Source organism: Lissotriton vulgaris, chromosome 12 (assembly GCF_964263255.1).
Source record: "Lissotriton vulgaris chromosome 12, aLisVul1.2, whole genome shotgun sequence".
Classification (NCBI taxonomy): Eukaryota; Metazoa; Chordata; class Amphibia; order Caudata; family Salamandridae; genus Lissotriton; species Lissotriton vulgaris.
The window spans coordinates 808,594,652-808,621,743 of record NC_141700.1 but is presented as its reverse complement, the minus strand read 5'-3'; the positions used below and the strand labels follow the sequence as shown (position 1 = coordinate 808,621,743).

The 27,092-nt window shown below is 44.5% G+C and overlaps 1 protein-coding gene across 1 annotated transcript in view; it reads left to right on the top strand.

The window, feature by feature from the left end:
* LOC147678829 (olfactory receptor 6X1-like) overlaps positions 1-3,506 on the top strand; it is a 30,435-nt gene extending 26,929 nt beyond the window's left edge. The window contains exon 2 of the mRNA XM_086945748.1: positions 2,556-3,506. Coding sequence (XP_086801874.1) covers positions 2,556-3,506 — 951 coding nt within the window. The remainder of the gene's footprint in view (positions 1-2,555) is intronic.
* Positions 3,507-27,092: the final 23,586 nt, after the last annotated feature.

The following is a 27,092-nucleotide window of genomic DNA, read 5'->3' as shown; positions in this document are numbered from 1 at the left end:
CAGAAGTCGACAGTTTAGTGAACACATTGTAAAAGCTCATGAGGTTCCTAAAATTGTGATCTCAGATAGGTGTTCCCAATTTGTTGTCCCATTTTGGAAGGCCTTTATGCATGGTTTGGGAGTAGAAGTCAGACAGTCCACCAGTTACCACCATGAGAAAGACGGTAAAACTGAGCATACTAAACCACAAATTGGAGCAGTATCTCCAATTGTTCCTTCTGGATCAGGGGGGTGAATGGTCTGAGCTGTTATGGATGGCAAAATTCACATTTATCAATGCTAAGAATGTTTCTACTGGGTACTCACCTTTCTTTTTGAACTATGGACACTATAACTCTTTTATTTGTCAAGAAGAGTTTTAGGTGCCTGCCGTAAGGGATTTAAAGAAGGATCTAACCATTATTCATAAGTCATCAGAATCGAATTTCGTGAATTCCATGGTAAGCTACAAGAAATACGCAGATAAACATCGAACGTTAGCACCAGAGTACCAAGTGCTTGATCAGGTCTGGTTATTGTCTTGTCATCTAAAATTAAAAGGCAATAGGAAATTTCAACCCTGTTTTTTAGGACTCTATTCCATTGAGCAAGTTTGGGGGCCAGTCACTGTCAAACTGAAAATACATCCTAATTCAGGTATTCATCACATCTTTCATGTAGCCCTTCAAAAGAAAACTGTACATAACACAGGACTATCCAAGCCTTATGGCCCTCTTTCGTTAAATGGACATCCTGAATATGTAGTGAAGGGAATTTTAAAGTCTAAAAGAATCAAAGGAAAAATTTACTATCTTTTTGACTGGAGAGGTTATGGTCCAGAAGACAGATCGTGAGAGCCAACAGAACATTTTCATGCCCCTCAACTAAGAGACGGTTTCACTTACAGTGTCCTCTCAAACCTGGATCGATAAATCAGTCTTTGAGAGGGGTACTGTCAGGAATCACATCAATGTCATTTCTGTTTTTCAGCATAAGTATAATAAAAGAAGAGAAAGGTCAAAGTCCGTGTAAAACCTTTCTTTATCAATCTTTGGAAAGACCTCTAGTTGGTTCTTTCTAAACTGCTGAAGTATGTGTTTTAGCATGACCTACTGCAGATTTGCCGAATCCAGCCTCCCACATGCTACTGGCCATGACAGCTAGGCTGAGAAAAGTCCCAGCGACACAGAAATGCATCATTTTTAACACTTTCAGTGTTGTGGTCGAGCATTGGTGTCAGGCCTAAAGTCAGCAGACATCACATTAGAATGTATTTCTGCAAAGGTCTTTTGAACTATCTTTCCCTCTTATCCTCTTCAGACCCGTACAAGCCTTTGCTGATGCCAGCATCTTGTAGACGACACAGTATGAGCTGCGCTCTTGATTCAATAAATTCTAATCATTGTGGGTACACCAGAAGAGTTTGCTAAATAAGTTAGCAAAAATCACCCATTATGAGACACTTTATGGAATGTGATTGATTGTAATTTGCCGCATTCATTGCTGCGCTTCATTCAAACGGTCCCCAAAATGTATTACTAAGGATCAGAAAGTATGCTAATGAGATCAAAAGGTTCATATGTGATGTCTTGTATCCACATAGTGGGGTTTATGTATGACAGGGTTACATCACGTTTGCAGCACGCAACGTAATACATGCATGATGCACCCTCAGATTTTTGAAGCCATGCAAAATCACTTTGCATGGCTTTGAGTGGCTCCAAAAGTCTGAAGCAGAGCAAATCAAAGCATTGCGTACTCTGTGCTGGGAAGGGGTTTCCTGGGCTATGGTGTGGGTGTCCCCACACAACACCCATGGATTTTGACACTTTCCCAGATTTACATGGTTAACAAGACATATTTTTATTTCTCTATGCTTCTTACATTTCTATGTGTGCTGCATTCTGCAGCACAGAAGGGAAAAGTAATATGACTCCCAGGATTGTTTGCACAAAGCAAATCCAACGTGCAGCACAGGCACCCATGCACCCAGGTGCAAGGATGCCTGAGTTGGTGCTAGGCTGCTAAAAGGTGTAACTGCAGCAGAAAGGACAGGAATCAGCCCCATTAACTTAAATACAGTGGAATCCTGTTCTTTCCCTGCCACGCAGTGCAGCATGGCAAGGTAAGTGGCTGCGCTGCGCTGCACTGCAGAACAAGCTCATACATGAGCCCCAGAGTGGGTCTGGGCAGATTTCTTGGAGCTCCGCTATGTGGCAGTGACATAAAAAGTCACCAGAGTTCTGCTGGTGGTGGGGGCAGCGCCAACTGCCATTCATGCTTATCTTCCTGCTGCTTGAGTAGAAATTCTACCTGAGTGCCAGCTCACACTTGCCAACTTACTGTTGGCAAGTGTGGGAGGGGAAACAAGTTCACTGCACTATGGAGAGTGAAGTTTCCTGCACTCCACAAGCTCCGCGGAGAAAGGAGTGCAGAAAACCCTGCAAACTCTGTGAACAGAGCGGAGTTCACTGCCCAGGCCGACCCCAGTATCTTTAGCATAATAGATAACTCCTTCAATCCCGTTATTAAATCGTGAATTCAATTGTATAAAACTGTGATTCTTTCTTTCACAGAATACTATCATGGCTCCCGCAAACTGTTTAGAAAATGTAACAAGTAACAACAAATTTCTTCTTCTGGGACTGCAAGTCGTTCCAAATCTGAAGCCCTTCCTCTTCCTGCTGTTCATCACCATCTACATGCTAACTGTTGCTGGTAATAGCCTCATCGTTGCCACAGTATCCATCAGTAAACGCTTATACTCACCTATGTACTTCTTTCTGGGCAATTTGTCTTTCTTGGAAGTCTGGTACCCCACAACCACTGCTCCCAGCCTGCTTTCTGGGCTACTGGTAGATGTCATTTCATTTTCCCTTGTCAGTTGTCTGATGCAATTCTATTTCTTCGGTTCATTGTTGACTAGTGAGTGTTTCCTGTTGACAGTCATGGCTTATGACAGGTACACCGCCATATGCTTCCCCTTGCATTACAGCACTCTCATGCACCATGCGTTTTGTGTTAAGCTAGTTGCTGGTGCTTGGGTTGGAGGCTTTACAATCCCTTTTGTTACAGTAAACCTACTGCAGAGATTAAAATTCCCAGGTGAAAATGTGATAGACCACTTTTCCTGTGAATATGGATCTCTTCTGAAAGCAGCCTGTTCGGAAACCTCTTACATTGAAGTGTACGCTTTTATTGTGTCTTTTCTAATTTTATCAGTTCCTTTTCTGTTAATCATTTTGTCTTATGTGTACATCATGTCGGCCATTTTGAAAATCCCATCAGCCACTGGGAGAAACAAAGCATTCTCCACCTGCAGCTCCCACCTTGCTGTGGTCAGTACATATTTTGGCCCACTGATTGCAATCTATGCCACACCAAAAAGTGAAAGCTCCCTTAACTTAAACAAAGCCTTGTCTGTCCTTTACACAGTTGCAACGCCGCTGCTCAACCCTATCATATACACTCTGCGGAACAAGGAAATAAGAGAAACCTGGATAATGGTGCTGTACAAGACACCTTAATCCAAGCCAGCCCAGCTTACACTTGCCCTGGATATGATGCCATACTGCTGGGTATTCATTGACCTTTTGTGTTTGTATTTTTAAGTAAGCCTGCCCTTTCAAGTGCCACCCGCATCACATGTTAAAAATGTTATTGCAGACTTTATATCCTTAATGTCCTATATCATTCTTTCTCTAACTCTATTTAAACACAATTTCCATCTCAATGCTATGCTGCCAAATAGACTTTATTTACACATTCCAGTACAATTTAACATCATTAGCTATTTATATGTATCTGTTTATGTTGTAATTCTTTAGCGCGAGTACCCTGAGTTTGGTGCGAATCACAGAAGCAGACAAATGGGAAAGCAGTGCTACAAACAAAAGAAATGTGTTTTAAAATCTTTTTGAAATTGAAAAAGACAAGACCCAGCACGGAAAGAAAATGAAAGTTGGTCCAGCTCTAAGTCGTGAAAACCAAGAAAGCTCAACCACCTATGTGCTTTACATGAAACCTTGGTTCACTGACCAACAAGGCTGTTGAAGACCAAAGTAGTGTGACCTAGTGGTGGTGACCAGGCGTGTCAAATATAATTCAGGCATCCTGCCCAGTACACCGCCATATAGCAACACATTACAATATTTAACAAATTAGATTTTACGTTGAGGTGGCGACAAAAAAAGTGACGCAACCCTGAAGCAAAATCTGTGCCTCAACTAATACTTGTATTTTTTTTACTTTGCGACAAAAAGATTTGTAACAAGGAAAACATGGTTAATTGGTTGCAAAGCCTGCATTTTAAAATATCTCATGGGGTTAAGGCATCTGCAGCATAGATCTGTGTGTATCCAGTAAATCCCAATGTATAATAATAGTAATGGTAAAGATAACTCTGGAGGTTAATGCACCTGCTGGATTGATCTGTGTGTTATCTAGAACCAGTTGTGAATCAAGTAGCATAGATGGTTAATGTGTCCCCTGCAAAGCATATTATGTGACACACAGGTGATGGGTTTTTGTTTTATGTTGATGGGTGAGTGCTTTACTGCTTTTAATACAGAGATCCTTTTATTACGTGTAGTTTATAAATTCTAATTCTTTCAATATAGCACAGTGATCTATGAAGGACATGTGACTCTTACACCTTGTAACCCTCACTGTTTTATGTAAGAAATCCTGTATATTGATCTCCACACATATGATGTATTGTCAATGTATAATGTATATGTGAAACGTAAAGCTTTTTGACACCATGGAATGGGAAGAGTAGTGCTATAAAAGATTAAAGCAAAATAGTGGTGTTTAAATTGTTTTTGTGTAAATACTAGGACAAACACATCTGACATTCTTATGGTGCATGCATATGTCTAGGGCCTGAACATAGTCAAAAGCCTGCCTCTCTTAACTACTTGTGAAGCAATAACAGGCTGTAAGTCCTTGGTTTCCCCTCTATTGCATTTCAATCTAGGTGTGATGCTCCCAATAGCTCCCAACCAGGATCCTCAATTAACAGAAGGACTAAAGTGAAGCTTATGCTATGGGCCCAGCTGGAGTGTGCAATATGAAACCAGCCTCACCTGCACTTTGCTGCTCAGAATAAAAGGAGACAACATGCAGGCCCTACTGAATGTGTCCGGGTGTCTGAAAATTACACTGTGACAAGTTCAGCATATTTCTGTGGGGCCCAACTTATTGGCAGGGGAGACAGCTTCCAACCTGTGCAAAAAGTGGGTAGATGCCATCTATCTGCGTGTACCCTCAGCTTGTGCCCTGGGAATAGCACAAACCTTTAAAGGTAGAGCGTTTCCTAACAGGCTGATCTGGGAAGTCTAGATATCAACCCTTCTTACACATCTTGTACCAGTTGGGTGCAGTGTATCAAAAAGGAGTGAACACCTAGAAAAACAATGTCATAAAAATCCAAACAACTGATGACTATTGCACGTAACAAAGGTGTCCACATAGGAGATTGGCACAAAAGAAGCATCTTTAGCAGGTAAAAATACACCACAGTCAGCTTGGTAATATGGAACTCAAAGTCAGAAATCATACTCAAGTTGCGTGCACAGCCAATGGACGCCGGACAGGGTCCCAGACATTGTGGCCACCAAGTATGCGATAAGATGGGGGGTTACCAAACACTAAGACCTTCATATTGTCACCATTTAGCCTTAGGGAGTTGGCCTCCATCCAATGGGCAACTGATGTGAGGCAAGATTTAAATTGGACTTGGATTGATGTGTGACTGTCCTCTACCTGCAGAATAATCTGGGTGTCATCAGCATATGAATGGAATTCAAACCCATCGGAGGAAAAAAAAATGAACATTGTATTGAACAAGCTTGAGCTCAATGAAGAGCTCTGAAAGCTCAACACCTTCCCCTGCAGACCCAATCCATTGAACTGCATGGGTGGATCTTATCTGATGTGAGACCAGGTTGAATTCTGCTCATAGACCACAGAGAATGATGGCCCCAGTGCCCCCGTTACCCAAGATCACCCAAATCCTATTGCTAGTGGCCGTCAACACTGCACAAGTGCCGAATGAAGGGCAACATTCCGACTGGTAGATAGTAAATGACTTTCTATTATTTTGGTATTTGCAGGCGGGAGTGAGATCCGCAGCAATTGGTCAGTTTTTGGGGGTCTAGATTGGGGTTCTTCAATAATGGGATGATAGCAGCAAAAATCTGGAAAAAGATCTTAGACAAAAGAAGTATTGCAAAGTGAGGCAAGATCGGGAGCCACCAGAGGTGCCACCCTCCTGTGATATTTCTTAGGGCACAGAAGCTGATAGACTTGACCATGATGCTAAGGTTACAGAAGAAGTGAAGGAAAACATTGAATCAATCAAGTTAGTTGAGTGAGTAGCGCAATGAAACATCATTAGAGGATGCTCGATCTTATCATGGAAGAAATCTGGAAGATGTGTAAATGGAAAACATCACTCTAGCCGGTTCTTTTGTAGTGCTCGAGCTCATGTGCATAAACAAGTTTATTGTCTGTGTTGCACTCTCAATGCCAGAGTCTTTGTAGGGTTTTACATTTCCTTTTAGCTATGGTCAAATCAGGTATTTAAATGGGTGCCAAGAGTAGAGCGATGAAAAATGTATCACTTAAAAGGGAGAACTGAATCTATCACACTAGTAATCCATGCACTGTAGACTTCCACATATGTATCAATATTCTCAGAAGTTGTTGGCTTTGTATCCCTCACATGGACAGTTAATAGAGCCGGGTGTAATTCACTGTATTCATTTTGTACATTTGCCACCTTTGGCTATTCCCTACTCTCTTGAACATTTCTATTTATGTGGCCATTATTATATAGAGTTCCCATCCTTTCAATATATTGTAACATGCAGTAGGTAAATTCAATTTCCCATACACATATCATCAATCAGTTATTTCTGTCACATGTTGTCTACCGTACACGTCCTAGTAGGTTGCTATTCTCAAGGTAGACATCTTGCCCGGTTGATCAGCACCTGAAATGTTGTTTAAACTGCCTGGCCCCTGACCTGTAACTATGGTCTGATACTCATGTAAAGCGCTCTGATACCTCTGGGTCTAGCCAGCGCTATATAAAACCTTTCACATAACAAATTAATAAAATACTTAGAATTCATTGACAATAAAACAATAAGTTCAGAGTACTTGTAGCTGGGCTACAGAGACTGGCACTGGGGGAAAGGCTGTAGCTCAATAGCAGAGGTGGAGCGGCTGAAACGAAGGCCATGCACTGGAAGTGCACCATAAGTAAAGACAGGTAGAAATGCAATAAGGCTGGCAAGCGAGGATGCCTGACCCTAAAATGGCGGCCGAAACATCACAAAAATAGGAGACATTGGACACTGTGTGGGGGCAAGACATAGCACAGGCTACCCTCCAGCGATACCAGCAATTTAGGCTTGTGACCGAAAAACTAAAAGCTGGAATACATTAGGTATAGGTGGACATAACCTTTCATCCTCACGCTTGAGTTCAGTAACAAAGCTCGACATGTAGCGGATCTAAAGGAAGCGATGGAACTCCTGAGACTGCCACTGCCAGACCCAGAGACCAGCTGGGATCAGGTGGCGGGATCTGGCATTGATACAAGATGGAAGAATTAATGCAAACCCAACGGAGGGAGCGAAACCAAAAGAACTAGCAGAGATAAGGAAGATCCCCCCCTTTCATGCTCTGTCTCTCACCCTCCCCCATCGCTTTCCCTATTTCATTCTTTGTCTACTTCCTCTGCTCTGATCCCGTCTCCCCTGAATCTCTCCCCTTGCATGCTACGCCGTCTAGCCCCCTATGCCCTTTAACTAAGCACTCCTTCTCCCCATGTTGGGGAAAGATCTAATTACTTATACTCTGTAGTCTCAGTGATCCCTCTGAGAGAGTCCACAGCGCCAAGGGAGCCACTCACAGTTGAGGTATGGTATGGCACCCCTTGCCAAAGCACTCCCTCTCCCCTTTTTGGGGAAGGATCCAGTAGGTAGGCCTTGAAATCTCAGAGACCCCACTGAGAGAGTCCACTGCATGAAGGGAACCTCTTGCATCGGAGTTGGGGGAATGATACCACTTCCCCTGGGATCAAAGATTACTGAACTTTGGACGCAGCTATTACTCATATACCGGTTTGTGTCCCCATCACCCTCCCCCTCTTCTTTCATGCTATGTCTCCCACCCTCCCCCCGCTTTCCCTCCTTCACTCACTGTCTACTTCCCATGCTCCGACCCCCTCTCCCCTGAATCTCTCCCCTACATGCTTTTTCTCTATTCCCTTACGCATATGTCCTTATTGTTTATCTCGACCTAACATGTAACTATGTAGCTATGTTCTATTAATTGTGTTACCTTTGTAACGATGTATCCTGCAACTATGGTCTGATACTCATGTAAAGCGTTCTGATACCTCTGGGTCTATCCAGCACTATATAAAACCTTTCAAATAATAAATTAATAAAATAGTTAGAATTCATTGACAATAAAACAATAATGAAAAAAAGAAACATCCCTAAGGAAAAAAGAGATGTGGGTAAAGAAAAGGAGTTGAATAATTTAAAGCTATAGAAAATAGGGTAACTAAAACTGTAAAGGAACACAGAGTGAAGAAGGAAAGAATGGCTTTGAAGCAAAGCTAAATAGGCAAAGAAAATGGATATTGGAGCCACAGTGTATTTCCACTAAACACAAATATAGATATAGGAGCCGCAAGGGATATGAAGTCATCAAAGATGTGTTTTGCAGGAAGGAAGTATAAGAAGGAAAAATTAGTACTTCAGAGGAATAATACTGAAGTCTGGGAAAACATGGCAAACAACACAAAACAAACACTGGCAAATCCAATAGTCGTAGTATTTTCCATGAGGGCTTATGTTTTTTGTTCCTGATGCTTTGGCCATAGATGGAAAAAGCCTATTGTCTTATTTTATCTTGTTTATACTTCTTAATCTGAGAATTGTTATGAGTGTGGTGGTTATGAGTGTAGTGAGAACCGTCAGGGAGGATGAGCGTGTTTGTAAGTTAAGTGAGGTTGCTGATTGTGTTGACTTTGTAAATGATGCATTGGTTTTGAAGATGGTGTGGGCCACCAAGGGGGACCAATGGAGTGTAACCAGGATGGGGATGATCTGATTCTATTTATTCAGGTCCTGCATGAGACTTGCTGCAGTTTTTAGGATGCCCTAAAGTGTGCCAGTGTGGAGTCTGGACTGCCATGGAGCAAGGCATATCCACCATCAAGATGTAAGAGTTTAAGGGCAAAAACAGCACGTCTGAGAGTGCAATGTCTTTAACGGGCTCCTGTTCGAGCAGTGGCAAATCATGACAAAAATAAAAGATATTGTCTGAAAGCAATGGATTCAAAGTCTACTCTCTTTCTATACTTGCTATTGTCATTTAGTTTTTTTAAATATCTTTTTGTGATTCAGTATTATCTATAGGGGCCCTTTGATCTCACTTATTAAATCTCATAAAATCAGCCTGGTAAACTATGCAGATGATACTCAGGTAATTCTGCCTGTCAAAGGGGAACCTTGTAGGCTTTCACAGTTGCAATTGCATAAATGACATAACCAACTGGCTTAAATTAGACTCCCTGAAGTTCAATGGAGGTAAGACTGAGTTCTACATTACTTCTCTCAGGCCCGGACTGGGCATAGCGGGCACCGGGCAATCCCCCGGTGCGCCACACGGATGGGGGCTGGTTTTGGGCCCCTGGGGGCCGTTTTTGTTACAGGGCAGTTTCGGCAAAGAGCTCTGCGGCACCTCCTACCCCCTGAGTGGGGCGGGGGGCCGGCCGAGCACTTTCCCGGGACTGGTTGTGGTTCCCAATCCGGCCCTGACTTCTCTCCACCGATTCATGGGCCATAGGCATCTTTGATGTGGTGCCTATTAGGATTTAACAGACTCCACCTATTGAGTTGGCCGCAACACTACTTGGGGAGGCTTTTGCGCCCCTCCCTACAAGAACTGTTGCAATGGGTGAGCCATCTTATAGAGCTCCCCTAAACCCATCACCTTGAGTAGAATTGCAGGTGCACAGAGGTCTTGTCAAGAGATTGGAGGCAACCTGAGGGGCAAAGCAGTGACTTTGTAGCTCCCAGGAGGAGATGCCGCAGGACTAGGCATACCTCTCTTCCTTTTATTTACAAGTACCACCAAACTTAACATCAGTACATCCAGAAGGAAGCATCCCATCCCCACTGGCACTGACTGTTGGATGCTGCACACTGATTAAAGCCTTAGGCCCTGCTCACCATCAAAAGGGTACCATGCTGAGGAGTGGAACAGAAAGGATATATGGGATACATGGAGAGGTTACTCCCTTTGACTTGTATGGGGAAGCTATCAACAAGGTGGCACATAAATACGATCTAATTGTTTTAGAACCGAACATAACAGAAGGGGAATTAAACATGCTCGTTTTTTTTGTAGGAGCAAGGTTGTCATCTGATATAGATCATATTTTAATATTAGCGAATGGTAGAAATTTGGTTGAAAGAGTTTTTATAAATACTAGCTTGTTTAGTGATCATTACCCTTTAAGTGCGACATTGAAAATACTTTTGGCAAAAAAATTACAATTGAAGACAGTTGAGGCTAATATTGATATCCAAGGTAATAATGGTGTCTCCATAAAATGGGCGGGAGTTAATCCAGTTATATTCATAGAAAACATTAAAGAAAAAATGCAAAAAGATTTAGAAATCTGCTTGAATAGCTCTTCTACTGAAATATCTACCAAAATTGCCTTTTCTAATATTACTAAGGAAATCGCAGATAACTAAAAGGAGGAAAAAATCCTGTGATCCTAACCCTAGATGGTTTGGCCATGAGTGTACAAGGTTGAATGGGGAATTGAATTTGGACCTTCAACAAAAACCTAGAGATCCTCACAGGATAAGTACCGCAAGGAAAGACTATAAAAAAACTTTGGAAAAAAGAAAAAGGGAGATCCGTGAGGAGGCTTGGGAGAAATAAAACCAGGCGCAGAGCTGAAAGACTCTGCCCTTTTTTGGAAGATAATTATTCAACCGTATTTTAAAGATTATAATGAAGTAAAGTTCGATACCGTAGAGCCACCAGAAGATTGGGTGTTACATTTCGAGAATATGTTTAACCCCGAATGTATAAAAATAATAGATCGTAATAGGGAAAAGTTTATAAAAGTAAATCCAGTAAATGCACTGCCAATAACAATAGGATAAATCTAATTAGCTCTATAAAAAAGTGCAAAGGGAAAAGCCGCAGGACCTGAAGGGGTGCCTATAGATGTTTTTAGGTGTAAAAAAGAATTGCTAGACACCTATTTTGTTGAATGTTTTTAATGCTGCTCTGGGAGGTGCACTTTCCTCCACTTGGGTTGAAAGTATTATCATACCCATTTTTAAAAAGGGGACAGAGGAAAGGCAATTTGCTACCGCCAAATACTCCTTCTTGATTCCTCATCGAAGTTGATGGGTCGAATCATGCTAGAAAGACTAGAAGACTGGGCTAGCGAGAACAAAATATTGACAGAAGCCCAGTATGGTTTCAGAAGAGGCATTGGGATGGTAGAGCAATGTTTAAATGTTGGATTATTAATAGGGAAGTACACATTAGCCAAGGAGGGGGCACTTCACCTATGTTTTGTAGATCTCACTAGGGCCTTCGATGTAACCATCAAAAACCTTGGCAAATACTGAAGGAGCTAGGGGCTCCTACTGATGTAATTTCATTCCTTTCACAAATGTATGCATACTAGGGTACGATTAGGCAAGATGTGGGAATGTACACCTGATTTTATGGTAAAGCGTGGTATTAGACAAGGATGCGTTTTAGCTCCGCTTTTATTTTCCTTATATATAAATAATGTGGATTTGTTTTTATAAACTTTTGTTGCAGATGCCCCGAAAGTAGGAAAACGCCTGACACCTGTTTTATTATATGCAGATGATGCTGGACTGTAAATGGCCTACAATGTTTAATAGAAAATATTGCCTTATACATGTCGGAAATTGATTTACAATTAAATTTAAAGAGAACTTTTGTAATAACCTGTGTGGGCAAGAGGCCAAAGTCCAGACAACATCATGTGGGTGGGGTTATTATTATTATTAATAGAGTGTCTACTTTTTCATATTTAGGGATGCTCTTTAGTAGAAATGGTACCTGGAATAAGCATATTGACTGTTGTAGGATGACATTTTTAGGAACTACTGAGGGCATTTTTAGATTCGCAGCAAAATTGGGAAATAAACCCATACAGGAAATGTTATCATTATAAAGGAGCAAGTGTGTCTCCGGGGTTTGTTATGGTGCAGCGATATGGGGGAGAGAAAATACGGGTGCACTAGAAATCAAGGAAAATACATTTTAAAAAAGACTGTTGGCTGTCCCTAGCGCTACTCCAAACATCATTGTACACAAGGAATTATCTGTATTACATTTAAGCGATATAATAAACATAGCAGGTCTTACACTGTGGCAAGGGCTATGGGCAAAGGAAGAAACTGAATTTACAAAAGATCTAATAAAGGATTGCTTAGCCCTTGACCACAGTTTTAAAATGCCATGGCTGGAGTACATCTTTAAACTTTTAATGAAATGTGAAGTAAATATTGATAAAAACAATCCTATTTTCATACATGAATATAGTAAAAGTGATTTCAAATTAAGATACTTAACTGCAATGGAGCAGGAACGGGAAAGGGTTGCCAGTCAAAAACAGAGTATAGCTAGTTATTGTGAACGACCGCTGATGAGGGGCACTCATTTATACTTGACATTGGTAAGGAATATACAATATAGATTTTACCTGACAAGGCTAAGGATTGGCACCTTACAATATTTAATAGCCTTTCCAAAAACTGAAAAATGGTGCCACACATTACCACCTTGCCCATGTGACCGTAAAACCTTACAATCAACTTTGCATTTCATACTCATTTGTCCTTTTTATATGGGTATCCGGAAATCATTTTTAAAACCCCTTTATTTTAAGAAACAGACTTTTGTAATTATAAAAATGCTTTTAACTTTGTTTGCTGTTTGGATAATGTGAAAATTTAAGCTCTGTCATTTGTTTTGTACTACTCTCGATTAGGAAGAGAAAAGAATATGCATATTTGTATGTACTGTTATACGAAAGACAAGACTATCAACTGTAATTTCTTCACATATGTTTCCTTAAATGTTTATGAATTTATAATCACTAGCACCTCATTGTATATACAGCAGGAATTGTATTTCTGTTCCATGATGTATTGATGTATGAATACCCTATTAATTCTATACTGAGTTGATCCCCATGAAAAGCTAAATGTGTCAATCTGATTTTAACTTTAATTATGGATTATGATGCAATATGTGAATGTTTTTCTTTTTTACTGTATTAGCATCCTTTTATGGTGTTTGTTTTATTTACACCGAATAAAGCTATTTTGATGTGATTTGATTACTCCCTTTGACATTATTGATCCTGGCTCCTTCCCCTGTGGTCAGGTGATGTCACCAAGATTGCTTGCAGCACCAATCCACATGGAGGATCTGAGGGACACTATTTACATCCATTACTTCTGAGAACCGTGGGTACTATTCACACCCTTACTTTGACAGACTGCAAATCTGGCATTGTCGCCCAGGTTTTCTGACAAAGCACCATGGGGCATACACGGGGCAAAAGAGGGCTACCTAGGATTCCTAAGTCTTGGGGGATGTACCCTCAACTCCTAGGCCTCCTGTGCACTAACTGGGTTCACCCCGGACACCAGCGACAAGTGTGATGTCATTCTACCTGCAATAATATCCACCAGAAAAGCCCTAGATTCCAAAATAGACTCATTGGTGGATCTCAACCAATTGAAAGATGACCACTGAAGAATGTCTGACCGGGTCCAGACATTTTAAACCACCAAAGCTGAATTAACACCTGCCTTGAAGGCCACCCATCTCAAAGTACTCACATGGCAGTTCATGTAAAAACCCTTGCTGTTAGAATCGAAGATATAGAGGGCATGGCCAAACTCAAGAACATTTGGCTGGTTGGACTCCCCAAAAACATCTAAAGAAAATCCATGGTCATCTTCTTAGAGGATTGGTTGCAGGAGGCACTCACTCTGAAGGGCCTCTGAACATTTTACACACTCAAACATGCGCACAAGAGCCCACCCTGTCCTCCAACATCAGTAGCTTCTCCGTGACCAGTGGTGGCTCGCCTCATTCATTTTCATGACAGAGATCCCCTGCTCTGTCAGACCCACATCACAGGCCCCTTCCAGGTGGGGAAAGCAAAAGTCTCTATATTTAATGACTATTCAGCAGCTGCTAGAACTATCTATTCCTTGCATTCTTTTCTCTCTGCTAGACTGCGGCTCCACCTTGGCAGACAATCCACATTTTCTAACACTCCCATAGACACCTGGAGCTGAGTAGACACCTACAACACACACACACACACACACTTCCAGAGTGACCCCTTACACATCAGCCAGATGTAAACAGCCCTGTTAATTAAGACAAAGTGCGGCGCACCCCACATCACAAAAAACCTTGTGATGAAAGAGACTAGGCCCTCCCTGTAGCAACACTGGTGGGGCGCCAGGCGGAATAGGGAAACTGGGGCCTCCTCTGCATAGGACTACAGTTCAGAGAGTGGCCAAGGCTCTGACTCCAGAGTTTTCCTTCCTCATATCATGCCTGGAACTGACAATGACAATATTTAAGGCCTACACACGCCCCTTCTTGACCCTGAGGAAAATGCTAGTTACTGGAATTCTTTTCACTTGATAACAATCGCTCAGGCTTTTGTAAATATACCTGATGTGATTGGTCAGTAGTGAACCCACCAGTGGCTCAAATTTGTTATAGTTCCACATGGTTTGGACGGAGTGCCACAGCACAACTGCCTTTGGAGGGTTTGTCGGGGAGTTTAATTTTTGTTTCCCCACTGGAGTGGGTTGCCAATCGCCTTTTCTGCTGTTGTGTCTGCTAACCCTTTATTTGAAACTAGCAGCCCGCCCCAGCGTTGCGTGGGGCAGAAAGGAGCTGGGGGCAGCATTTGAGGCTTGCGTGCACTTCTGCCCTGGCCCCCTCCTGCCCCCTCCCGCACCGGCCCGTCCTGGCCCCCTCCCGTCCCGGCCCCCTCCCGCCCGTGTCCGAGAGCCTGATCCTTACCTTAGCCGCCGATTACCGCTCCAGGCACCCCACCCGCACAGGCCGCCACTCTCCAGGCGCCCCGCCCACACAGGCCGCCACTCTCCAGGCACCCCGCCCGCACAGGCAGCCAATCTCCAGGCGCCCCGCCCGCACAGGCCGCCCCTCTCCATGCGCCCGGCCTGCACATGCCGCCACTTCGCCCATCAGCAAGCAGGACCACGGCAGTCCTCCCAGCAGGTCGCGATCTTCTGCGCCATTTTGGGAAGTGTTGCCAGGGAGAGCGAACGCAAATGATGTCATCACGCAGACGTCGCGGCTGGCGCTACTTGCAAGGGACTACTTTATTTTTATTTCGACATTTTTTAAACAACGTATATTTTTTATTTTTAATAGCCTATGTCCTTCTGCTTGCCCTGAGGTTTTAAAAGATGTCTTGGGTGTTTTGATTGGTGGTGTACTTTTCGAGTTTACCTGGCTCAAAGGGCACAGTTCTCTCTTTATAATAGTAGTATAGATATATGACTACTAGGTTTGGGTGTTGAGGTCAGGACCTTCTCCATCCAAGACCCATGCTCTTCCCCATGGCGGAAATGACCCCGTAATTAAAGAGATCACCTAAAATGTGTGTAGTATCAATTCTCCATATAAATGATATAGAATTAAAAGTTCCCTCAAAAGACAGAATGTTTAGGTTCTGCTCCTCCAAGAGACCCACCTTACGCAAATGAAAAATCAAGCATTACAAAAACGTTGTTGGGGAAAGATATACACCACTAAGTATGCCTCATTGCAAGGGGTGCGCTGATTTGGGTGGTTCCTGGAATCCCTTTTCCCCGTCGGGGGGGTGTTGAGCCAGAGGGCTGCTACATAGTACTGGGGGGGAAAGTTTGGATGGTGAAGACATCGGTTTTATTAAGGTATGTGCAACAAAGGGGATATTAACTGCACAACTGTTGTGAGTCTTGACATGTCTCATCACCTCCTTCCCTTCATTAGTCATTAGGGTGCTTGAATGTTCCACAGTTGGTTAGTGGAATGAGGCCTTACTGATACTTGGAGGCCTTATAACTCGCAGGGCACTATCTGTTCTATTTACTGTAGTATGCATTGCCTTTCTGTCTGACTAGATGCCTTCTTATGTTCTACCTCCTTATAAACTCAAGTGACCCGAACCGAGTATCTTGCAAAAACCCACTCTGACCAAAATCCACTACTTCTGAATTGTGCGTAGGGCAATGTCAGAACCCCAATACAGTCCTGGAAACAAAATGTTCCTGCTTTGGATGGCCTCATGTTCCAATCAGACTTGTGAGAGACAATCTCACTTACTTCGCTGAAAATTAGGGCCTGGTTTCCCTCTGCTTGCGGAGTGGGAGGCATCCAAACTGGTTGTCCGGGTGCATTGTATTGCCAACATGGCTGCGGTCTAAGACAAGTTGCACACAAAGTTCAAATGGGAAGAAGATGTCCTGTAAGATATGGAGGTAGCATGTTCTTGTAGCTCAACCCCTCCAGACTGAATGTTCGCGGAAAGGGAAAAACATCTAATATTAATTTAAGGCATCTACATCCCATCCTCGTCGCCATGAATAATGAAGTGAATAGGTCCACACAGAAGATGATGTAGAGATGTTTATTAGTAGTCAAGTAGTTAAGATGGTAATAACACCCCACCAGGAACATCTAGCATGATGCTCAGCCCAATGCCAACTGTCATCCACAGCCCACAGAGCCCCAACATTCTACAAAGCATCATTGCTGCAACATTCTACAAGCAGGAGTAGAGAGGGAGATAACATGCAAAGCATAAACAGGATGCAAGAACACTACATACTTCTCAAGGCAGCAGAGGCAAGAACAACCGTGGCCCGGAGGGGCCCACAACAACTCCAGCAGATATAGTGGTAAGCACCAGTCTTTTATCTCCTCTTCATTTAGGAGGGAGAACAAGCATGTTTTCTCACAAATGGGTAGCGATCTCCTCAGACCCTTGGGTCCTAGAGACAGTGGGGGGGTTTCACATGGAGTTTTATGGAACTCCAGTGCAAACAGTCAGACCCCGTCCACTGGTTTTTTCCTCTCTGAACAAATCCCTTATAGATCGAGAGGTCCAGGACCTTTTGGCCAAAGGGGCAATTTGCCCCTCAGAGCTGCACCCCTGGTTTTTTAAAGCAATCTGTTCTTTGTGGAGAAAATGGAAAAGGGTTTCCACCCAGTCAACAATCTCAGGTCTTTCAACGATAGAGGGGATTCACCTGCTGTGAGAACTGGTCCTGCAGGATGACTGGTTGGCACGTCTCAACCTCTAGGACGCATACATATCTGTCCCCATCTGCCCCACTGCAGGTTTCTCCAATTTGAGTGGAGGGGGCAGATCTTCTAGTTTCGGACCCTGCCTTTCGGCCTTCATCAGCACCCTGGTGCTTCACCAAGCTCCTCAACCTGGTGATGGAGCATCTACATACCCTGGGCATCAGATTCATTATTTATTTGGATGACATGCTGCTAATAGATCAGTCCCGAGATCGACTGATTCCCCATCCGATTACCACCATATCTCTGCTTCAGAGTTTGGGGTTCACCATCAACCAGCAGAAAGCGGACATTGTTCTGCAGCAGAGCATGCTTTTCCTGGTCTTCTGAATCAACACCACAATGGCGACCCTAAATCTCAGGAACAGAAAATTGCAAAGATTAAGAAGGAGCTGAGGAAGTTCCTCAGGTGGGACAGTATATCTCTATGGCAGTTGGTCTGGATTGTTGACTTGTTATCATCTTCGATACAGGCTATTTTTCCAGGACCGCAGCACTACAGAGCATTGCAGAGATTGAAAACATCCTACCTCCGGAGGTGTCTCACCTACTCTGAACTGGTGGCTCTGACACAAGAGGCCAGAATGGAGCTCCAGTGATGTATCGATCACATGGAGGTGTGGAACGGTCGGGCGATCTTTGGCTCTCAACCGGACCTAGTGATAGAGTTGGATGCCAGTCGCATGAGCTGGGGCACCAGGTGTCGGTCGATCACCATGGGAGCAGATGGACAGAGGAGGAGCTGTCTCTCCATATCAACTGCCTTGAGCTTCTGGTGGGCTCTTTTGCCATTTGGTCCCTGACTAGGGACAGAGTTTCATGCTGTGTACTCCTACGGATGGACAAAACAACAGCGGTACAGTACAACCGGCTGGGTGGGTCTCATTCCTGAGCCCTGGCAGAGCTGGCCAAAGACGTCTGGCACTCCTGCCTCTACCGTCATATCTCAGTGACAGCAGAGTACCTACCTGGAACCCAGAACTCAGTAGCGGACTGGAACGCCAGGCACCTTAAGGATGCCAGCGACTGGAGTCTTGATCCGGTAGTTTTTCGAGCAATAACGCTTTGGGGTCTTCGCCAGGTGGACCTGTTTGCATCCAGAAGGAACGCCCAGTTGCCCCGCTACTTCAGCTGGAGACAGGACCCAGGGGCGGAAGCTGTAGACACCTTCCTTTAGGATTGGACTGCAATTCTGGCCTACGCCTTCCATCCCTTTCTCTTCATCCAGCAGCTTGCAGCGCAGACCTGGTGCCAAAAAGCATCGATCATCCTGTTGACTCTGATTTGGCGAATACAGGTGTGGTTCCCCTCTCTCCTAAAGCTGGCTTGGGACGCCCCAGTACATCTTCCATCATACAATCAGATATTGGTGGACCCTCTAGGCCAACCATATCCTCTGTTTCTCCAGGGCCATCTTCACCTCATGACATGGAGGATTTCAAGCGACACTGGCAGGATGTCAGACGTTCGCAGAAGGTTGAATTTCTTATCCAGCAGGCTTGGGCCCCATGGACCATTAAGAGATATAGATCGGCCTGGAGGAGATGGGTATATTGGTGTGTGGAGAGACACCTGGATCCCGTGGGAGCCAGCATTATCGATATAGTGAACTTCCTGGCAGCACTTTTTCATGAAGGATCGGCCTATTGCACCATCAATTCCTTCACACCGGTGGATAACGTTCCTGTGGGGGAATAACCCTGGGTGTGTAAGTTATTCAAAGGGATCAGGATTTACCATCCTCCTGAACCCTGTTACAGGGGTCTTTGGGATGTCAATCTGGTCCTGCACCTGTTGTCATCTTGGCAGGACAACCAATACCTGTCCAGAAAGGAGATTTCAGCAAAGCTAGCCATGTTTCTCTGTCTCCTCTCCTGTAAGAGATCATCAGATGTGAGAGCCTTGGACCTCTCGGATAGAATTTTTACCCCAGAGGGGGTTACATTCAGCACCTCAAGAAGAACAAAAACAAGTATAAGGGCTGTATCATATCCAGCTTTCCCAGAGTATCCAAAATTGTGTTTGGTCAGGTGCCTAAAGGCCTACAAGGAAATGACTTTGGAGGTCCGAACTCCTAATTGCCATGAAGAAACGCTTCAAGGCTGTGTCATCACCGACCATCGCTAGGTGGGTGAGATGGATCATGACAGAGGCTGGCATCGATTCTAGCGAGTTTGGGGCACACTTTGCTAGAGGGGCTATGGCTTCCAAGGCCATCCAGGTGGGGGGCCGAAGATATCATGAATGTGGCGGATTGGTAATCTGATTCCACTGTACATTTTTTTTATTTCAAACCAATCCATGCCGCAGCCTCTCTGGTGGTAAGTAAGCTTTGAAAATGCTTAATCCTCACATCTGGTCCTGACATAGAATGATTAATTTCCTAGTTTCCGTGAAGAAAAGTTTCAATTCTATTAAGGAGGCAGAGGTGAGGATTATCCCCCGGGCATACTCTTCTGATGCCTCCCTCTCTCAGGGGACTTATGTTATGGCCGTCATTGACGGGATCCCGTGATTCTCAAGGAGAAATGTATTTATATCTCTGCTATGGATTTATTGATATGCTTGGCAAACAGAAATGTATTATTATTGATAACTGTTTACTGCATGGTTCTCCTACACTGATTATGTATATTGGAATTCTTTGAACTATTTTGTGTTCATTACAGATCAGTGATTTCGTGGTGTATGAAATTCTCTATTTATTGGAATGTTTGGATTCTATGTTGAAAACTAACCCTGGGCGTAGTTCCCGTAGTAGCTACGCGAAGTGCAGTTCACACTACGCGAGCTGCGTGTAGCACTACGCGAACTGCGTAGTGCGGTAGGAAATGCTGTTCGCAATGATTGCACAGCGCTGGATGCTTGTCCGCACTGTGCAATCATTGCAAACAGCATCTTACACAGTGCAAGCGGTCATTTTCTGCCTCTCGAGTAGATTTATCCTCAAGTGGCAGTTTTCTCAACTCGGACTGGTAGTTTCTCATTGCAAGCCGTCGCAAGCATATGCAACCACTCGCAATGAGAATCCTGACCTCCCCACGTTGAGTATCTCGCCGGGAGGTTTTTTTTCATTGCTCGTGATCGGCAACTTGATGTTACTGATTGCGAACGAGGAAAAGGTCTCGCCCGGATGTCATTTTGCTCGCTCGCGGTCGCCAACTTGACGTTGAGGACCGCAAGCAAGCAAAAAATGCCTGCTACGCTAAGCATTTTTGCACTGTGCTACATGCAATTCACGTAGTTGCACCAATTACACAAACTATGCGAGCGTAGCGTAGTTTTCCACCCAGGCCTATTGAGAACCGTTTAGGGGAGAGTATGAACGTTCTTGCCTTTCATCTTATGTCAGACTCTAAAGTGACTAAGGTCCAACAGGCTGCACTTCCTTCAGCGCAGAAAGTGGAAGGACTATGATGCTGATTATAATACATGGACTATCAGAATGTTATAAGATTGGATTGTTGGTGACCATGGTTACTCCCAGTGTTCATGGGAGTTGTAGTTTATCGATGTGTTTTTTTACTTTATCTTTAAAAATGCTTATAAAGAGTGGAGAAATAATCCTCGCCTCCGCATCCTTGATAAAATTGAAACTTTCCTTAATGTAAAGTAGGACATTTCTAAGTTTTACTGAGAATGTAAGACTTCATTCTCACATGACTGAGAACGATTATGTGAATTTACAGAAAATATGCTCTCATTTTAGCTTCTTGAGCTCCTTCCAAACCTCTATGGGACAAGCATGAGAAAATAGTTTTCTCACAAACATAATTCATGATATCCCAGCAGCAGGTTTTTCACAGGGTAAAATCACCTTACAGCACACCACAATTCCTAAAATTAGTATGGTACCATCAACAATTGAATTCTAATGTAACTAAAGTCTGTTATGACCCTTTATAGTTCTCCTTTTGGTGACCCTCAAAACCTTCTATTCACTACAATGAATTTCAATGGGGTGCTGTCATGTATATTGGTGCCAAGATGGCTGCCAGCAATTCCAGGATGAAGTGCTGACAGCCAATCAGATCTCACAATGAGATATTTTGTTCGGCTCCACCCAGATGTTGATATTTTTTATTTATTAGAAACTACTGAACGGATTTACACCATTAAAAAAAGAAGCATGGTTTCTAGACCAAGACCTTCCATTTTACCAAATGTAGTGTAATTCCGTTCAGCTGTTCAGGCTATAACCTGTTCCAATTTTTAATATGTATATTTTCACTAAAAAAACTATAGGTTTCAGGGATTTTATAGGTTGAAATTAACATGTATAAAACCTTTGAAATTCACTGAAAAAGCCATAGGTTTCAGGGACTTGATAGTTGGACATTTCACTGATACAAAACCAGAGAAATGTGTCTGTTATAGTTAGTTGAGTTAACTTTAACTGGCGCCCCCACAATGCACTGCTGATGATGTCACATATTACATCATTCATGACATGGTCAGTGACATCACTGATGACTTCCCAAATGACATCACTGATGACATCATCCTCATGATAATCTGATGCATCTCCTCACACACTAATGTAACCTTTGATACACCCATTCTAAAATACGAACTACCATTCTTGAACCCATAGACACACCAATACCAGTTGCTACATACCCACTCATTGAATCCAGGGTCCACACACACGTCCACTCATTCACCCATACATTTACTCATACATGCTGTCACTCATCAATATAGTACTATTATAGGCACTCATACACCTATACAGACACTCGCATACATCCATTCATCCATAGAGTTACTCACACACCTAGTCAGTCAAGCAAAGAATCAATCACACTCCCATTTACTCATGTATACAGTTAAACACACACCACCTCACTTACTCATACAGATACTAACACATACTTACTCTCTTATACAAACTCTGACACAAGCACACACTCATCCATACAGCCACTCTCACAATCACTCACTCTCACATATAGTCATTTATATACTCTGACATACACATAAACTGCCATTCACAAGTGTAGTTACTCACACATATACCACTGAGACATCCATTCCCTCACCAACAGTCATATGCACACTTACTCATCCATACAGCCCCTCGCAGATGCACTCATGAGCCCATACACTCAGTGATTCACCCACTCACACATCCATACAGGGAGTCACCCCTACTCCCACCCACCAACACAGACACTCAGGTCCCCATACAGATACTAAGAAAAACAATCATTAACCCATATATACACTCATGTAGCTACTCACCAACTCATGAAGCTGCTTACAAACCAACTGATAAAGACATTCGCAAAGTTTAGTCATTAACCCATGCATTCAGTAAGACATGTCTAATCACTCACATATACACTCAGTCAAGCACCTACTAAATCTTCCATTAAGTCACTTTTACACCCATGCATTCTTCAATACACCTTGGCAAATATATATATATATATATATATATATATACATATATATATATATATATATATATATATATATATATATATATATATATATATATATATATATATATATATATATATATGAAAACAGCAGCTTTATTTCAAGGGTCCCAGCAGTGGCGGATGCATTTCGGCGAGTGAGCCTTCTTCGGCGCCCCATGCTGTAAGGATACCGTCCCTCATTAACTCCTCCTGTTTAAGTCTCTGCTCGCACCTACATCTCCTCCCCCTGGCAATCGGCTGACCAATCAGAGTTCGTGTTGAGTGTAGCGAACTACTAGTCCCAGCATGCAGTGTGTTTGCATTGTTGAGATGGTCGCGTAGAGGAGTGAGTGAACATGGGATCGGTGCAAGTATTGCAGGTGAGTAGGGCGGATCGAGGAACAGATGAAATGGCAGCGTTCCCTCTGAGTCCCCTCCGACTGCAGCGACCAGTCGCATCAGGTAGCATGTAGGGTGGGGGCAGTCATATGTGAGACTAGGTGCCCAATTGAGATAGAATATCTCGGTCCTCTCTCGTCTTCCTGACATTTCTGGCAGACTTCGGAATTTCCAGTTCCCTGGATACAAGGTAGCTGCAAGCAGCGAGATGCCAAGTACATTCCGGGTCTTTTGGATGCTGCAGGGTCTTCGGACTGTGCCTTGGCAAGCACAGAATATATGAAGGTGGTTCTTTTCCGAGGAGAAGAAACAAAGGCCAAGAGGGGAGTTCAGTGAAAACAGCAGCTTTATTTCAAGGGTCCCAGCGGTGGCGGATGCATTTCGGCGAGTGAGCCTTCTCCGGCGCCCCATGCTGTAAGGATACCGTCCCTCATTAACTCCTCCTGTTTATGTCTCTGCTCGCACCTACATCTCCTCCCCCTGGCAATCGGCTGACCAATCAGAGTTCGTGTTGAGTGTAGCGAACTACTAGTCCCAGCATGCAGTGTGTTTGCATTGTTGAGATGGTCGCGTAGAGGAGTGAGTGAACATGGGATCGGTGCAAGTATTGCAGGTGAGTAGGGCGGATCGAGGAACAGATGAAATGGTAGCGTTCCCTCTGAGTCCCCTCCGACTGCAGCGACCAGTCGCATCAGGTAGAATGTAGGGTGGGGGCAGTCATATGTGAGACTAGGTGCCCAATTGAGATAGAATATCTCGGTCCTCTCTCGTCTTCCTGACATTTCTGGCAGACTTCGGAATTTCCAGTTCCCTGGAGACAAGGTAGCTGCAAGCAGCGAGATGCCAAGTTCATTCTGGGTCTTTTGGATGCTGCAGGGTCTTCGGACTGTGCCTTGGCAAGCACAGAATATATGAAGGTGGTTCTTTTCCAAGGAGAAGAAACGAAGGCCAAGAGGGGAGTTCAGTGAAAACAACAGCTTTATTTCAAGGGTCCCAGCGGTGGCGGATGCATTTCGGCGAGTGAGCCTTCTTCGGCGCCCCATGCTGTAAGGATACCGTCCCTCATTAACTCCTCCTGTTTAAGTCTCTGCTCGCACCTACATCTCCTTCCCCTGGCAATCGGCTGACCAATCAGAGTTCGTGTTGAGTGTAGCGAACTACTAGTCCCAGCATGCAGTGTGTTTGCATTGTTGAGATGGTCGCGTAGAGGAGTGAGTGAACATGGGATCGGTGCAAGTATTGCAGGTGAGTAGGGCGGATCGAGGAACAGATGAAATGGCAGCGTTCCCTCTGAGTCCCCTCCGACTGCAGCGACCAGTCGCATCAGGTAGCATGTAGGGTGGGGGCAGTCATATGTGAGACTAGGTGCCCAATTGAGATAGAATATCTCGGTCCTCTCTATATATATATATGTATATATATACACACACACATATATATATCAATGGATCGGGCCCGGCTGCCAGTACAAATCCACTCGCTAATTCTTCCACCTTCAAAGAATACTCCAGGACACCCAAGATTGCTGCATTAAATTTTAATGGCAAGGTTCACCCGTACACCAACGCGTTTCGCCTTTCGGCTTGTTCACTGTATATATTAAATATATATTACCTACTGGTGGTTGCCACTTTGCCAATATCTTTGGCGCCATTCGACAAATCTTCCTGAAATTTTCCGTTTGTGTGTTGAAAGCTTCGGGGTGATTCGTCAAGCGGGGGCCAAGAAAAAAGGGGGGTCCCAAAGCGAGTTTTCTCCATGTTATTTTCCACAGGAACTTTATTACATGCTACAGCCTGACCTGCTGAACGGAATTACACCAAATTTGGCAAAAAGGTAGGTCTTGGTTTGGACTGTGCCCTTTTTGGTAAATGGTGTAACTCAGTAGTTCATGAGAAAAATATTAATATCTGAGAACCAAGTTGGGTTTGTGCACCCTCCTGGGCATGAGCTTCACTCTGATTGGCTGCCAACACTTCAAACCAGGAAGTGTTGGCAGGCATCTAAAGACTCGGTAACCGAGTCACAAGAAAAGAGTAGAAAAAAGGTTGAAAAACAAGAAAAGGGGGCAGGCTAGAAACACCCTGACCCCCTAGGCCTGCTCAGAGGGTCCCACAAGGACCCCCAGGGGCAAAAAACCTTTTTTTTTTTACGAATTTGGGTCGAGAATCCTGCTGTGAAAATAAAAAAAAATGAAATGCGGGCTCCTGCACTTCGTTTTCAAAAAGCACCCGGGTGGGCCAGTTCCCAGGGGCAATGAGTGATGAATTTGCGGGGGCCTGCAGCCCCTGGGGACTGCCACCTCCCCGGGGCTTTGTTTATATAGGCGTGGGGGGGTCCCAACCCCCCACACTGACATCCACCTCCCTGAAATTTAAAAGGTGGGGCGGCCACCTCCCTGGGGCTGAATGTTGAAAAATAAAAGTGTGTGGGGGTGCTGCCCCACCCCACACTGCCCCAGGAACCACCACCTCTCCGGGCATTAATTATTCAAATGAGGGGGTCTTTTATGGACCACTGGGCCCCGGAGACCACCACCTCCCTGAGGCTTTGAAAACAATGGAAGTGGGGCCGTGCAGCCCTCCTCCAGAAGCCCTTAATGACCCTGGGGACCACCCCCCAAAAGGGCTGGCTCCTGCAGTGTCCCAGGATGCCCACCCCCGGGACACTACTGTTTGCTATGGCACGGCAGGAGCACGGCTACCGCCCTGACATGGCAAACTCTGCTTTGCTTCATTGAAGGGAGACCAGGGAAACCTGCTTTGGCTTTAATGCCGCAAAGCAGTATTGCTTTTGAGCAAGGGGAGCTGCATGTCGGCAGCTCCCCTTGCTCCAAAGCAAGGGGTCAGGAAGCCGGCAGGACCGTGGGGTCATTAGGGCTCCCCCCACGATCCCCAACGCAAAGCAAATCGGCCCCAGGGATAGGGTCACCGGGGCCAGAAGTTGCCCAGGAGGGGAGCCACGTGACCCCTCCCTCAATAAAATAGAGTAAAAAAAGAAAAAAAAATCAAAAAAGAGGCACAGCCCCTGGGGATGGGTTCCATGGGGCCAATAGAGGCCTCGGGAGGGGGCCACACAGCCCCCTCTTCAATTCCTTTTTCGAACAATAAATATTTGGCTATGCACCATGGGGATGGGGTCCCCAGGGCAGAAATTGCCCTCAGGAGGGGTCTGCGCAGTCCCCTTCCCATATTTGTTTCTAGAAAAAAACTTGGTCAGCCCCCGGGGAATGGAGTCCCCAGTGCCCCAGATATTGTAAAAGAAGGGGGGCACACAGCCCCCTTCTCAAAATAATACATTTTAAAAAAGCCAGCACTGTGCTGGAGGCCCCGCCCCTTCCCTGCATCACTCTGCAAACGCACCCCCTTGTGCATTGTAAGTTGGGGAATAAATTCCCCGTAAATACTGATGGTCCCTGGGGGCCAACTAACCCACCAAGGTACCTCTAGTATGTGCCACAGAGCTGTGGAGCTGTGTTGCAGAGAGGTGGTCCGAGGCCATGCCCCTTTTTACAGCTCTCTGCAACGCAGCTCTGTGGCGCTTACTGGACATACCTGATGGGCTAGTTGGCTACCAGGGACCCTCAGGATTAAAGGGGGATTATTCCTCCAATTTATATTTGTATTTATATTTAGAGGGGGGCCACTATTGGCCCTGGGGACCCCATCCCCCGGAGCTTGGCCATTATTATTTTATTATGATTTAGAGGAGGGGGCCTTACAGCCCCCCTTCCCAGGCTGATTTTTGCCCCTGGAACCCCATCCCCTGGGGCCTGGCCACTCCGTTGAGGACCGCAGTCCCTGCCAGCTCCCCGCCTCCTTCGGGAGTCAGCATTGC